This window comes from Falco punctatus (genome assembly GCF_963210335.1).
Source record: "Falco punctatus genome assembly, chromosome: 9".
In the NCBI taxonomy this organism is placed as follows: Eukaryota; Metazoa; Chordata; class Aves; order Falconiformes; family Falconidae; genus Falco; species Falco punctatus.
This window is the reverse complement of record NC_137589.1, coordinates 19,265,011-19,278,349: the sequence shown is the minus strand read 5'-3', so window position 1 is coordinate 19,278,349 and position 13,339 is coordinate 19,265,011. Positions and strand designations below refer to the sequence as shown.

At 55.7% G+C, this 13,339-nt stretch overlaps 2 protein-coding genes across 6 annotated transcripts in view; one reads left to right on the top strand and one right to left on the bottom strand.

The window, feature by feature from the left end:
- Positions 1–13,339, top strand: part of CDH23 (cadherin related 23) — a 213,657-nt gene that overhangs the window by 181,062 nt on the left and 19,256 nt on the right. The window lies entirely within an intron of this gene.
- VSIR (V-set immunoregulatory receptor) lies at positions 1,662–12,617 on the bottom strand. Of its 2 annotated transcripts, none has more exons than XM_080401373.1 (7): positions 12,420–12,617; positions 7,174–7,629; positions 6,390–6,437; positions 4,894–5,001; positions 3,325–3,352; positions 2,656–2,840; positions 1,662–2,388 (listed from the first exon to the last, which is right to left on the bottom strand). In XM_080401373.1, exons 1-7 carry the CDS (start codon positions 12,481–12,483, stop codon positions 2,351–2,353), a joined length of 927 nt encoding a protein of 308 aa, XP_080257499.1. In that variant the 5' UTR covers positions 12,484–12,617; the 3' UTR covers positions 1,662–2,350. The 2 variants fall into 2 exon arrangements, with proteins under 2 accessions (XP_080257499.1, XP_080257498.1); XM_080401372.1 differs by having other exon boundaries at positions 2,656–2,843; positions 12,420–12,614.

Genomic DNA, 13,339 nt, shown 5'->3' with positions numbered 1-13,339 from the left:
GCTCCTCCTGGCACCCGCAGACCCTGGCACCGGTGGCTGCAGTGAGGCAGGGCGCATTGACAAAGCTGCTCCTCACCGCCCAGATGCCTATCTCACAGCCTCCCCCAGCCGGGGCTGCTTCAGCCGCTGCAGTTTCTGTTCCTGTCCACCCACTCTGAAACAAGAGTTCAGGTGAAGTGCCACGGCTCCTTGCTCACTCTCCTCATGAGCGAAGCCCTGAGTGCTGATGCAGTGGAAAACAGCCAGCAGCAGGGTGCAGCTCCACCTGTGATCTCAAGCCAGGAGCACCTGTAAGAGCTGGTAGGAGCTGGCAAGATCCATGAGGGTGTGAGCATCTTGCTGGGTCACCTTTACCATAAGCATCCTGCCTAAAGGTGCAGCACCGTGCCATCTTCTCCACCAGTGGTGGGGGCCAAGGTGGGGTGCCGGCACCCAGCGTGCCCAGGGCTTCTGCTCCAGCATGTGTGGAAGGCTGGGTATCCATTGCCTTTTTCCCCTAAAAGTCATTAGTTTCCCTTTTGACAAGCTTTCCAGGTGGGAAATGATACCTGATACCATGCAGTGCCCCAGTATGCAGCTTCAGTGCCTCTGGCAGAGGATGTAGCTGGTCAGCTCGCCTCTACCTGCCCACCACACCTGTCTGACACACGGGGCATCCCAAAAAACGGGATTCCTGCAGCACAGTAAGAAACCCGTTTCTAACAAAGCTTTATTCTGTGGTCAAACAGTGCATTTGTTAGCAGAGGGACTTGGAGCAGGTTTCAAAGCAGTTAGGACCCACAGGCAGGCAAATCCCCCGTGTGCCTTTCCAGCTGCAGCTGCTGGGACGGGGAGAGGGAAGCGCTGGAGGCACTGGGCAAGCTTCCCCAGCAAAGCCAGGAAAAGGGCTGAGCCGTGGGTGGCAATAAAGTCCTGTGCTCAGGAAGTTACGTCCGTGGCGGGGGGCGTTGGTTCTGGCTTCTCCTTTATCCCTCTGCCTGCGCCTGCAACGTCCCAAGGCTGCACTTGCTGAAGCCAGCACCAGATTAATCGAAACCTGCAGTGGGCCAGGGTGTCCCCAGCCCATTGCAGAGGCAAACACTGTTTCCTCCAGCTACGTAGCATGAAAATTCGGCATGCTGCTGGGGATGCTCTGCCTGGGCATGCTGCCTGGTATGGCTATTGCTCACGTCTGACGCTGTTTTGGTATGACTAATGTTTATGTTTGTCTAGTGGCAATTTTTTCCCCAGTTTACAACTAAAAACAAGACAAAAAACCAAACACACCCTTTGAGTAACAGTGTCTACCACAAGGTTTTGTCTCCTCCCTGGGGCCTCAGTCACACTGGAGGCTGACCCACAGCTTCTTTTGGATAAGCAATGCCAGGGTGCAGCATTCAGCTGGAGGATGCTGTGAGGGCACCCATGTCCCCCAGAGCATCACAAGGTCTTCTGGCGTGGCTGAAGGCAGTGGCCCCCAGGACAGCTGCTCTGGCCATGCTGGCCCCAGGAGGATGGGGGGAAGCCAGCCAGAGCATTTCCCAGCACCTACTGGGTGCTCCCATGCCCCTGCCTCTCCGCGGGGCTCTTGGTCACATCATGGGACCATCCTCCAACACCCACCAGATGAGCTTTCTAATTTACAGGCATTTAATAAAACAAACAAACAAACCCCATAAACATCCTTTTTTTTCTTTTAATCAGCACTGATAATGAAACAAACAGAAAGATAAACTCCCCTAATCCCAAGCCAAGGATAAAATCACAGCAGAAATAAGGCTCCTCCTGATGTGTGTCCAGCTGAAAAGACAGCAGCTTTGCAAGTCCGTGGCCGTCTCAAAAAAGGCTGGTGGGGAAAAAGGGCTCTGCCAGCAGCAGAGAGCCTTTCCCCTTCCTGTTTTGCAAAGAAAAAGGCAGTACAAGGTTGGCTGATGACCCTGTTTTGTCTCGCAGTGGATAAAGTACTTCACCATCTGCTCCTAGGGAGGATTTTCAGTCAAAGATGAAGAAACAGGTTGATGTTGCAGAGCTTAAACGCCTGGCAATAAGTTAAATCCTCAGGGAGATTTGCAGGTGCAGGTCATCCTTCCCCACATCCTCGGTTTTCAGCTAGTCCATAAAATGCGTGCAGCACAGAGCCGTGCTCTTCTCCGTAGAAATAGGTAGTTACAAACCAAACTCCAGGCAAGAGACGTTCACTTCTAGCCCCTTGGCAGAGCAGGACAGGAGGCGAGGGCAGGGCTCCTGCACTCAGCTTCATTTCTTTAAGGCTTTGCTGCCCACAGCCATGCTGCCCTCCCGGGGGTCTCAACTGGGCGGCTGCCTGGCCTCTCCGGGCTGCTGCTGCGGGCTGTGCTTTCCTCTGGGGTCTTTAGGCTTTCAAGGAATTTGGTGAGTCGGGAACAGGATCTGGAAAAGGGCAGACCAGGGGTGTTAGTCCAGCTTGCAGCTGTGGGGATATGCTTCAGGAAGCGGCCAAACTCTGCTTTTGCATGGAAAACATAGGCTTTGGGTCCTTCCCATCCTCAAAGCCCTGGGACTTCATGTCCCACATTAACTGCAAAGTTTGCAGCTGATATTTAACCCCTGCTTTCCCATTCACCCCCCAGCTGCCCCTTTCCTTCCCACCCCTCCCGGAGTGGTCCCCATGGGGGCTCAGCATCACTGGTCACTCACCCAGTGTTGGGAAGAAGCAGTCCCCGGGGCCAGGGGGGGACAGGGGGGTGCTGGGCTCAGAGAGCAAGTGCCGGCCAGACTCAGAGGGCTGCCGGCTGGCCATGTAGGAGAGCTGGGGTTGGGGCCGTGGCTCCATGCTCGCCGTGGGGACCGCCTCGAAGACAGGGTTTTCGATGCCCTGGGCGCTGCTGCGGGAGAGGAGAGGGTGTTAGGAGTGGAGATTTGCATTTTTATTTCAGGAGCCTTTTTTTATCCCTGAGGTTTTGGCTGAGCATGGGAAACAACCAAGCAGAGCAGGGAGCAGAGGTCCAGGCGGTGTCACCTCAGCTGAGAGCAAGTGGGGAGCCCAGCACAGGGGGGAGAGCTTAGCCGAAAGGCACTGCGGTTTCAAGCTCTCCTGGTGCATGGGGAGATGTGTGTCCTCAACACAGGCAAAAAGAAAGGAGGCACTTCCCACTCGGAGACAGGGAAGAGAAACAGCAGCTGCCTGGAAAGGAACAGGGCTCTGGACATGGGTGGCCCCCACATCCTCTTTGCTCTGCTGGGCTGAGGATATACACTGGCTTCGAGGGGAGGAGAGGAGAGGACAAGACCCTTGCAGGTCCTGGGATGCAGGCAGAGAGGATGCGAGGTGGCTGCGGGGACCTGGAAGCACATGGATTTCCTCACCTCTCCATTCTGACGAGCTCATGGGCACCTGCCAAAGACAAAATGGTTGGTGTGAGTGCTGGCTGCATTCAGGCCAGTGTCAAACCCAGACCCACCGCCAGCACTGTATTCTGGTGTCTCATCCATGTCCAGTTTCTCTTTTCCTCTACATTCCTCCCTCCCTCTCCCCTTTCTTTAGCATCAGCCTCTTCTTTGCTCCCCAACCTTCTTCTCCACATCCCTGCTGTCTTCCACCTTGTTTACTCCCCAGTCCCAGCCTCTTCCCAGATTGAAACTGCAGGCTCTGAATAAGGGGGAAGGAGGTGCTTCTGCTGACATGGGGTGTGAGGTGAAGGTGCTGCAGCACCTAGGCAGCAGCCTGGCCCCACGCCTGTCTAGATGCACCCACCACCTGCCTGTGACACCCTCCTGGGGCTTGGCAAAACACCACCCTGGCATTTGGCTGCCACTATGTTTATCTGAGCAGCACCCTGTTATTTATTTCCTCATCCCCTTTGCTGCAGCACATCCCTCAGCCTGTGTTACTCGGGTGTGCTGGATGGCTGCACGGCCAGCATCCTGAGCTGAGACCCATGAGGTCTGGCCCAGACTGTGCTGATGGAAAGCGCCCGGTGGCAATAACTTGTAGCTAACCTGGTCCGAGACAGCCCAGAAGCAAATCCCCCTGGGTTTTGCCTTCGCCCGTGGCTTAAATAGCATCCAGGTGATGCTTTGCAGCACAGCAGGGGAGCTGCACACTGGGCAAGGCAAAATGGGTGTGTGAAGACACACAGCCAGTCTTTTCAGCTGGGGACGGATATTGAAAGCGCAGTTCCCATTCTCAGGGCTGGCATCATGCCTGCTGCTGCTGCAAAACCCACTTCTCCAAAGGGTTTGCTCAGAGCCACACAGCCACCCACCAAGCTTGGTGAGAGAAACCGCAGGGCCCCTGGCTTGCCCAAGGCCTGATGAAATGGTTCTGCTCGTTAAGGTGGTGCCCTTTTTGGCTGAATTACCAAAATCACTGGGAGCCAAGCACAGGCAGGAGCTGGCAGCCAGCTGCACCTCGGCACTGCCTGGCTTTCTAGGGCTGGGGCAGTGGGGAGAGACCTGGCTCACTGTGATCCTGTTGTCATAGACGTGTAAGGGTTCTTTTTAAAGGAGTGGGGGAAAGCACAAATAAAGCTTTTTGAAGCACTTAGAAAGCAAAGCTGCTATTTCAGGTGTGCAGTGGAGGGAGGCGTGAGTAAATGAGCCAGGTTTCGCAGTGGATGGGAAGGAAAGGGCTCGGCGGGGAGGGGGTCTGGCAGCACCTTTGCAGTCTCAGTGCCCCCAGGATGCTCCTGGGGTGCCTGGCAAACGTCATGGGTCCTCCTCCCACCCCACACTCCTCACCGGCAGCCTGCAGGCATGCCCAGCCCTTCCCAGGACAGCTTTGCAGGAGGTACCTGTCAGGAACCTCTCTTTGGGCCACCTTACACAGTGCACAGCCAAACCAGCTGACCCCAGCGAGACACGTCCCACCCCATAAAGGCCATGCTGCTGCAGCCCAGGAGATGAGATGGGTGCTGCCGAGGGGAAGGTACTTACGTCTGCTGCTGACAGCTTGTCTCTGCTTGTAAATCAGGAGCAAGATGAGGGGCAGGCAGAGGATGCCCACGATGCAGGCGCCCGTTGCCAGCGCGGCAGCTGTGATATCTGCAACAGAAGAGGGCAGAGCTGGAGCAGGTGGTGGGGAGGGTTCACCTTGCATTTCCTTGGTTTCCTCAAGCCGTACCAGAAGCATGGGGCCCCATGCCTGATGCAGTGCGGTTCCCACACACATAGATGGTCCGCTTGGGATTCACACCAAGGGTGCATTGCCAGTTGTACAAATAAGCTCTGAGGCATTGGTTTAGGACCTTGACCAAAGTCCTTCGCTGCTGGAGGACATCCCAAGGTCTTTCTTTTGTCTAGATTGGAGTAGGGAAGCAGGGGCCCTGATAAAGCCCTCTGAAGTCAGCAGAAAGGCTCCCAGCAATTTCAAGAGTGTGCTGACTCCAACCCACAGCCAGCTCACCAAAATCAGGATTCCTCAAAGTGTTTAGGCATCAAAGGGCTTGTTACACAAGGTCTCTGCTAACAAATATGCCCCTGGAGAATGCTATCCTTGGAGGCTCCCCAGAAAGGCTGGCAGCCTGCAGGCACGTCTGTGGCCATCAGAGTCCACGTGGGATGGCTTGTGGTGGGGTCAAGGGTTGCCTAAATCAAGGGCAGGTTCGGCTCAAGCCCTTGTCCCCTGTGCCTCCATCTGGGGAAGCAGCTTCTTCCTCCAGGTGGGTGTGTTTTGGGGTGGGGGAGGACGACACAAGACATGACATGACTTTTTTTCCCCCTTTTCTTTTTTGCCCAGCAGGACAGGGTGTCAGCACTTGAGACTGAGGGTTTGGGGCAGAAAGCTCTACTCATGGGGAGCAGGGGCCACTTTCCCATGTCTGGACCAACCCCAACTGTGCTGCAAACCAATTTTAGCAAAACCTGCCCATTTAGCAGCCAGCAGATGGGGATAGACAGAGTGACCCACCAAGAAACCACCTGCATAGCAAAGTGTGGACACCTCCAGTGTCTAGACGCAGCACTGGGGAGCCTCGTGTTGTCTGAGCACTCGAGCAAGATTTGGGTTTCCCCCTGCTAGAGCATCTCTGCTTGGGGCAAGGTGACATGGGCTCAGCATGGTGGCAGGCTGTTGCAAGAGGTTCCTGCAACTCTTAACCTTTCTGTCCTTTCCCATCTGCTCATGGCAGCAGCTGCTAAATCCCCAGTCACGTCTGGGGGGGCCTCAGGTACTTTATAACCGCAGGGTGAATGATCTCCAGAGGTTTCAAGCCAGTCATGTCTAAATGACAGGCCAAAGGAGGTTCCCCTCAGCCTGAGGACATGCCTGGGAGATGCACCCTATGGGGACAGCCTTGGAAATCACCCTTCTGACACCCAGCTGTGAGGTTATATATGGACGCCGGTGTGTTTATAGCAAGCAGCTGCCCTAGGGAAATACACAGGCCAGGATGGTGAGCAGCACATTTGAGAGAGGGTTTTTTTCTCTTTACCTTTGCTGGTGGCAGTGTGAAACGTGCAGTTTTGAAGCCCTCCTCTGCCTGCAGTGGAGAAGAGAAAAGCGTGTTAGATCTCAGGGGACTTGCTCAGGTACCACAGAGCTCCACCATCTGCTAGCTGTGCTTGCCTTTGCTCACCAGTATCGGGAAAATCAGCCCAGACCATCCCATAAGCAAAAGTTTAATCCTGGGAAGCTTACACTGAGATTCCTGCTGCAAGACCCCTTTTCCCTCACAGCAGCAGGACCTGTCCCTGGCCATGCATGCTTTTTTTTTTTTTTTTTTTTTCTTAAAAGAAAAATTGTCTATCCTAAGGCTGTAATTCAAGGGCAGCAGATGCCTTTCCTTCCATGTCATACCTCCTTGGGCAGCTCTCCCTGCGGGGCTGCTGCCCTGAGGTTATCTGCGGACTGCATCCCAAGCAATGTCTATTTGGACCACCAGCCAGCTCCTTTTATGTTGAGGTTTGTTTTCCTCTCTTTCAGAAAAAGGTTGAAGAAGATCACTGAAACTATGTAGCATGGATTTGATTGCATTCCAGCCTCTCTATTATTTATTTTTTTTCATGTTCCAATGCTCTCTGGACCTATTTCAAACCTTCAACATCTGCTGCTCTTTGACTTTTGCAACATGGCTTGGGCTTTCAGCATCAGTGTGCCCTGCCCCTCCGGCTGCGGTGTTGCACCCAGCATCCCCCACAAGCCCTTATCTGCCACCTTGCCCTGATGCACCCCAGCATGAATGAGGGACTGGCAGGGGCTTCCCTCGCCCCCCTCACCTTGCTGAATCTGCAGCTCCACAAAGCCATGAGCGACCTGCAGGGTGTGGGGCTTGCCGTGCTCCCTCCTGGCCTCCACAGCATAGCAGCAGTAATTTCCACTGTCCTGCAGCGTCAGGTTCATCACCACGATGTGGAAGGCACCATGGTGGTCGGGGACAAACTCCACCCCGTGATGGCTGGCTTGGCCCTCAAGGGGAGATTTTTGGGTGCTGTTGCCCAGTGGCTCATGGTGCCTGCTCAGGTCGTGGTGCAGCTCTTTCTCAGTGATGTTGCGGATGTGCTTCTTCTCAGAGCAGCTCTGGTCACCATTGCTGCTGAAGTACCAGGTTTTGTAGAGCAGGTCGTGGCGGTCGGCGAGGGGACCACTGACCCGGCAGGTCAGGGTGACGTTCTGGCCCTCGGGGCAGACACAGAGCGAATATGGGGTAGTGATCAGGAACGCTGCTGGCCCTCCTGCCAGAGAGATGGCACGACAGCCCAGTCAGACCCTACAGCCCTCAGTTTGCCCTGAGTTTGTAGCAAAATTGGGATCCCTCCCCAAAACAAGCACCACAGACCCCACCACCGATGCTGGCAGAGGGATGGCTAGGGGTTGCAGAGAGCAATCACAGAGCACCAACACCAGCCTGCAGGCAGATGGAAAAAATACTTCACCCATGCCTTTAGGACAAGAAATAATCACGAGCTGCCCATATCCCAAGGCAAGGGAGATGAGAAACATGACGTGAGCCCTTCACTTATTTTGTAGCAACATCTCAGCAAGGCTGGGAGCACAACTTCACCCTAGAAATAAATCCTGGTGGAGAGGCATGCTTTAAATATAGCTAAGCATCAGCTTTTTATAGCAGCGGGGAGGCAGAAGTTTGCCTGGGACCGGCAGAGCTGGCAGAGGTGTGGGGCAGGGAGGCAGGGGGCTGCTACAGGGTACCAGACCTCTGCAAAGCATGCAGAGGATGAGAAGTGGGGTAGTGGGGTATGGTTCATGAATGAGGAAATACAAATGCTGCTGAGCCAGCTGCAAAAAGAAAAAAGAAAAAGAAAACAGCTAGGAGGAGCCCATGCACCCGAGGTCAGGTGGGGAGCAGGTCCCACCCTGCTTTTTTTTCAGCCCCTGGGGAGGAGAAGGGGGAACTGGCCAATGCTGACTGCGAGGAGCTGCTTGAAAATGAAAACAATTTTCAGAAAGAAATGCCCAACCACTGCCGGCCACAAAACATGGGTGGGAGGCCTGGCAGAGGCCCAGGAGTGAGTGGCGTACCGTGGCATTACTGGTCCCGTCCCAGCATGCTGGTGGAGGGTACTGGTGGGCGAGAGAAGCTGTGCATGAGGGGGGAGAGAAAAGAATGAAGACGGGCAAGTCTTTGGTGCTCTGGGCCCACTGCCACTTTGTGTTTGCAGAAGTGCAGACATTACCTTTGAAAGTTGAAGAAAAAGCACATTCTGGGTTGATTTTCTTTAAATTATGGGAAAAGTGAGGTTTCCTGGGGCTGGTTTGCAACGGAGAAGATGGTATGAGGGAAAGATGTTACTTTATTTTGGTAACATCCTGTTGCACCATTAGCTCCACCACCATTTCGCTTTGAGGTTTTTCACTTGCTATACTGAGCGGGCATCAATCGCGGGCAGGGTGTGCTGCGCCTGCCTCAGCCCAGCCAGCTCCTTCGGGCAGGGTCACCGCGCCAGTGCCCCGGCACAGGACACCGCTTGCGAGAGTGAAACTGAAAATGTCCCCCGTGCCTTCCACCCCTCGTGGTTACTTATGGCTATTAGGATGATGGTGTCAGAGCAGCCATGAAGTCCCCAAGTCCCAGCAGCCTGCCTGAGGGTGCTTTGGAGGGAGAGGGGAGTTTGGGGAGGAGGGTTGGACCCCTCCCCAGTCTGCAGTACACAGTGCCGAGGGGTCTCAAGGAGCCAGGGATGGTGTGACCTTTGCTGAACTTCTGCAGCTAATCACTCCAGCTTCATGCAGGCACCTCAGCCTGCTCCTCACGGCACGCGCAGCAGCACATCCCTGGGGCAGCTCTGGAGCAGAGGTTTGTGTGGCCTGAGCTCAATACTCCCTTGGCTGCTCCTCGTCCTTGGATGCTGCTGAGTCCGGGATGCCTGACCAGGCTAGCTAGGATTTGGCACACAGCACAGCGGGTCCCCCACCTCCTTGCCAGCACACTGAGCACAAAAGGCACCTCAGATGTGTTTCTCGATACCTGCCACAACGGGAAGTGCCCCATTCACATCTGGGGTCCCCTGAGAGCCAGGGGAAGGGAAGCCAGGGCTCTATTGGAGGAAGCTGCACTTCCAACACCTTGGAAAAGTATCTGCAGGAGTCTTTGTTTTCCACACACCCTCTTCAAATAAAACGGGGCCGTCCCGCTCATCGCCACATAGTTTGCAAAGCTCTGCCTTACTAAACCATCCAGCCTCCACCTCCAGGGTTTGATGGGAACCGTCTGGATGGAAAGTCAACACAGCCCACGCTTTCAGCAGCAGCGCCCAGCCGCAGGGAGGAGCAGAGGCTACCACGTGTGTGAACTCTTCGGCATTACTAACTTCCCTTTTGCCAAAGCAGGAGAAGGCTTCCAAACACCATCAAGCGAAGGAGAAAACAGCTGGGGAGGAAAGCTGGCAAGGCACAGTGTGCCCCATAGCAGCACCAGCGAAGTTGTTCCCTGCCCAAGATGTAACGAGGTTTTAAAGCTGTGCTAGATACCAGATGGTGCCCGGAGGAAATGTCTTCTGTCAGTGTCTTTACACTAAAGCTTGCGGATCTTAATCTCCCCTGGGTGCTGTGGGCTTTTTCCATGCCCAGACCCAAGGTTTGGCTCCATCCCACCCTGGTCAGACTGTTCCCTTTGAAGTCAGCACTGCTGGCAAATGCCAAAATAAACCCAGATGCCCATCTCTATGCATCCCCGGCTGAGAGAGTCTGGACCCATCAAGGTCTGAGCTGAGAGCTGTTGTCTTGTCACCATCTGGTAAAGACAGATGACGTCTCAAGCAGGTGCCAAAAGTGCCCCTCTTCCTCTTTGGCACCTTGGTATCTTTGGCTCTGACCTGCAGCGTCGCATTGGTGTAGCACAGAGCCTGGTGCAGTGCTGGTACATCCCTAGTGCCAGCACCACTGCCTAGCTTGAAATCTGGGAGCTCTCCTTTCAGAAAAAAAAAAAAAAACCCACAAAAATAGTCCTACTGCCAAGGAGCCTGTATCACTTTGCTGACCAACAGCTTAAATAAAACAAGATTCCATGCCAAATTGTGGGTCGGTGACCAAAAGCCCTCCTGGCTGCTTCTCTTAGCTTTGGTCCCCTGCTCTGGCAAGCAAGCGTTATTTACACTCCTGTGACTTACAGAAGTGATTTCCATATGATGCCACCTCTTCCCACCGCAAGGAAATCTGAGTGGGAGGGCTGCAGCCTTTGGAGAGGCTCACCCACCACAGAGGAGGGGCTTCTGGAGAGAGAGTGGCTGCTCAGTGCTGGGGCAAGGAGCCTGGCTTTAATTCCTCTTCTGGGAGCTTTTGTAACAGCCTCACATGAAAGTGCTGCCAGCCCTGTTGTCACTGTGTTGTCATTATGCTTCAGAGTTATCAGCTAGCTGAGGTGTGCAGGGGTATCCATACCTCAGCACAAGTACTTACAGCAGGAAAGAAAAAGGAGAGGAAAAAACTTCCTGAAGATGCCAGAGATGCCTTTGTTAATGGCCCTCATCTCCTGCACCCCAAGGAGCCAAATGGCTTTTCAGCGGTGGGGCTGCTCCCTGGGTACCCACCATCCAGACCATGAGGAGATCAGCCTGGAGCTGCTGCGCCTGCCAGAGGGTCCTGCCTTGCTCCTGTTCCAGCACAACCCTGGCTCAGGGACAGGGTCACAACACTGGGTTTGTGCTCGGGATGTGATTTTGGAAAGCCCAGCTAGCTGCCGTCCTTTGAGTGGGCAGCAGAGATTTCCCCATCCACCTAGCTGCCAGCATCCCCAAACTGTGTAGGATGTCTCCAAGGGCTCTACTTCTCCAGCAAGCCCTGCTAAAATTAACCAGGGGTTCAGAAAGTTTTGGCAGGCACGCGGTTTCGTGAAGCTCAGTTCCTCTGGCACCAGGTTCAGGATGAATATCAGCGTCCAAGCTTGTTGCGTTGCAGAAGGCCTGACGTTCATTCCCAGCTCCCTGACGTGTAAATTAAATAATCCAAAGCCCCACGGAGATGCTGGGAATCACTCCCTGATGTTGAGAGACTTGGCTAAGAGACAAGGTATGCTTCAATCCACGCCAGTCTTGCGGTCCCAGAGGAAACAGGAGAAGGGGACCCCTACCCCGTTGCAGTGGGGCATAATTTCTTCCTGGGTATGCACAGGCAGAAATCCTGGAGGCGGTCGCTTTGCCGTCCCGGGACAGAGGGAGAAGCCAAGCCCGATGGGATGCTTGTCCTCCGCCTGCACAGGGCAGGGAGGGACCACGGTCCTCCCCGGCTTAGTTCTCTGGCTCTTTGTCCACAAACTGCGGGTTTAGTTGCCACCGCCCCTGTTTCGCTGCCTGGTCCCGGAGCCCTGGTACGGACACGCCAGGGCTGGGGCACAGTCGGGCGCGAAGCATCCCCCTCCCAGAGTATCCCCCCACCACGACGGCGTGGGAAGCGCTCGCCCGGGGAAGGGAGGGCGACCAGGCGGCTGCCCGCCCGGAGAAACTGCCCGGCACGGCACAGCCCAGCAGTTACGGTGGAGCGGAGCATCCTTAGGGAGGGCATCCCGACCCTGCTCGCACAAACCGCCTCTCTCCGCTCCCCCGGAACTGAGGGAAGGCTCCTTTCCCCCGGCACGGCCAGGGACCTCTGCAGTGCCGGGGCACGGTGCTGTGTGGGAACAAGACGGCTCTCCCAGCTCGGGTTCCCCAGCCCCCGGGGGCCTGGCAGGGGCAGGGGGTGGCTGCTTTCCTTCCACGCGTGTCAGATCAAAGCAAAGGAAGGAGGGAAAAAAAAAACCCACAACAATCCCGGAGTTTTAAAACAGCAGCTCCCCTGTGACCCCTTTCCCCCGACACAACCAGCATCGTGTGAAACGCTGGCTCGATCCCCCCGGAAACAAACAAACAAACAAACAAACAACAACAACAAAAACACCACAGGCTGGGAGAGGAAATAACCCCCCAAATACCCCGAATTCCTTGTGCCGAGGCACAGTGCCGGCCGGGCGAAGGCAGTGCCCCGGGCAGGCGGGATGGAGAGGGAAGCAGGCTGGAAGCAGGCTGGAGCTTACCGTGGGAAGCCAGCAGGCAGAGCGCGGCCAGCAGCAGCCCGGCGCGGGGGGACGGCGCCTCCATCGCGGCGGGGCGGCCGGCGGAGCTCGGCTCTGCGGAGCCGCCCGCCCGCTCTGAGCAGCCCCGCAGCGGCGGCCGGACTTGCACATACAGGAAATTTCATTGAGGTGCTGCGCGCAGCGGTGGAGAGAACTGCGAGCACCCCCAGGAGGTGAGATGCTGCAGGGAGCTGCGGGTGGGCGGCCGCACCCCCACGAGGCACCCCGACCGCACGGGTGACGCTTCGGTCCCCACCCGCCCGGGCAGCAGCGGGTGCCTCTGCTGGCTTTTTTCCCCTTACAGCGTTGCGGGCGGTAGCTCAGAGCAGGCTGGTGCGCCCTGCGTGTGTTTTTGGGGTACGCAGGGGGTGGCTGAGGGGAACGCTCGCGGTGCAGGAGGACACGCGGGTGCTCAGCCACGAGGGGCTGGGTGCTGGTCCCCATTGCTTCCCCTGGTGGGTGCCGATCCCTTCGGGCCGATCTCCAGCTTGCTTTATCAAAGTGCACTTTGCTTGTAATTATTGTTTTTCCCTTTTTTGTGAGGATTAAGTGGGCAGAAACCCTCCTAGGATGAACAGGAGGCAGGCACAGGGAAGGGTAACTCAGAGCAGTGCTAGCTGGGGGAAGGGAATGGAGCTTTCCCCAGAAAAATGGGGAGCAAAGCATCCCCCTCCCACAGCCCGTTTACACAGAGGGAGGCCTTTACTCTGCCCTGCAATAGCAAAGCAGTGCCGTGGGCTAGCTCACGTAACTCCTCGTGGAACTTTGCTTCGAATTCAAAAGGCAGCAACAAAATCTCCAGCTGCAGCTGCAGGTCACGGTTTCAAAATGGTGTTCCCTAGAAAGTGGAGCCTGGAGACACGTGGAGGTTTGCAAACCGC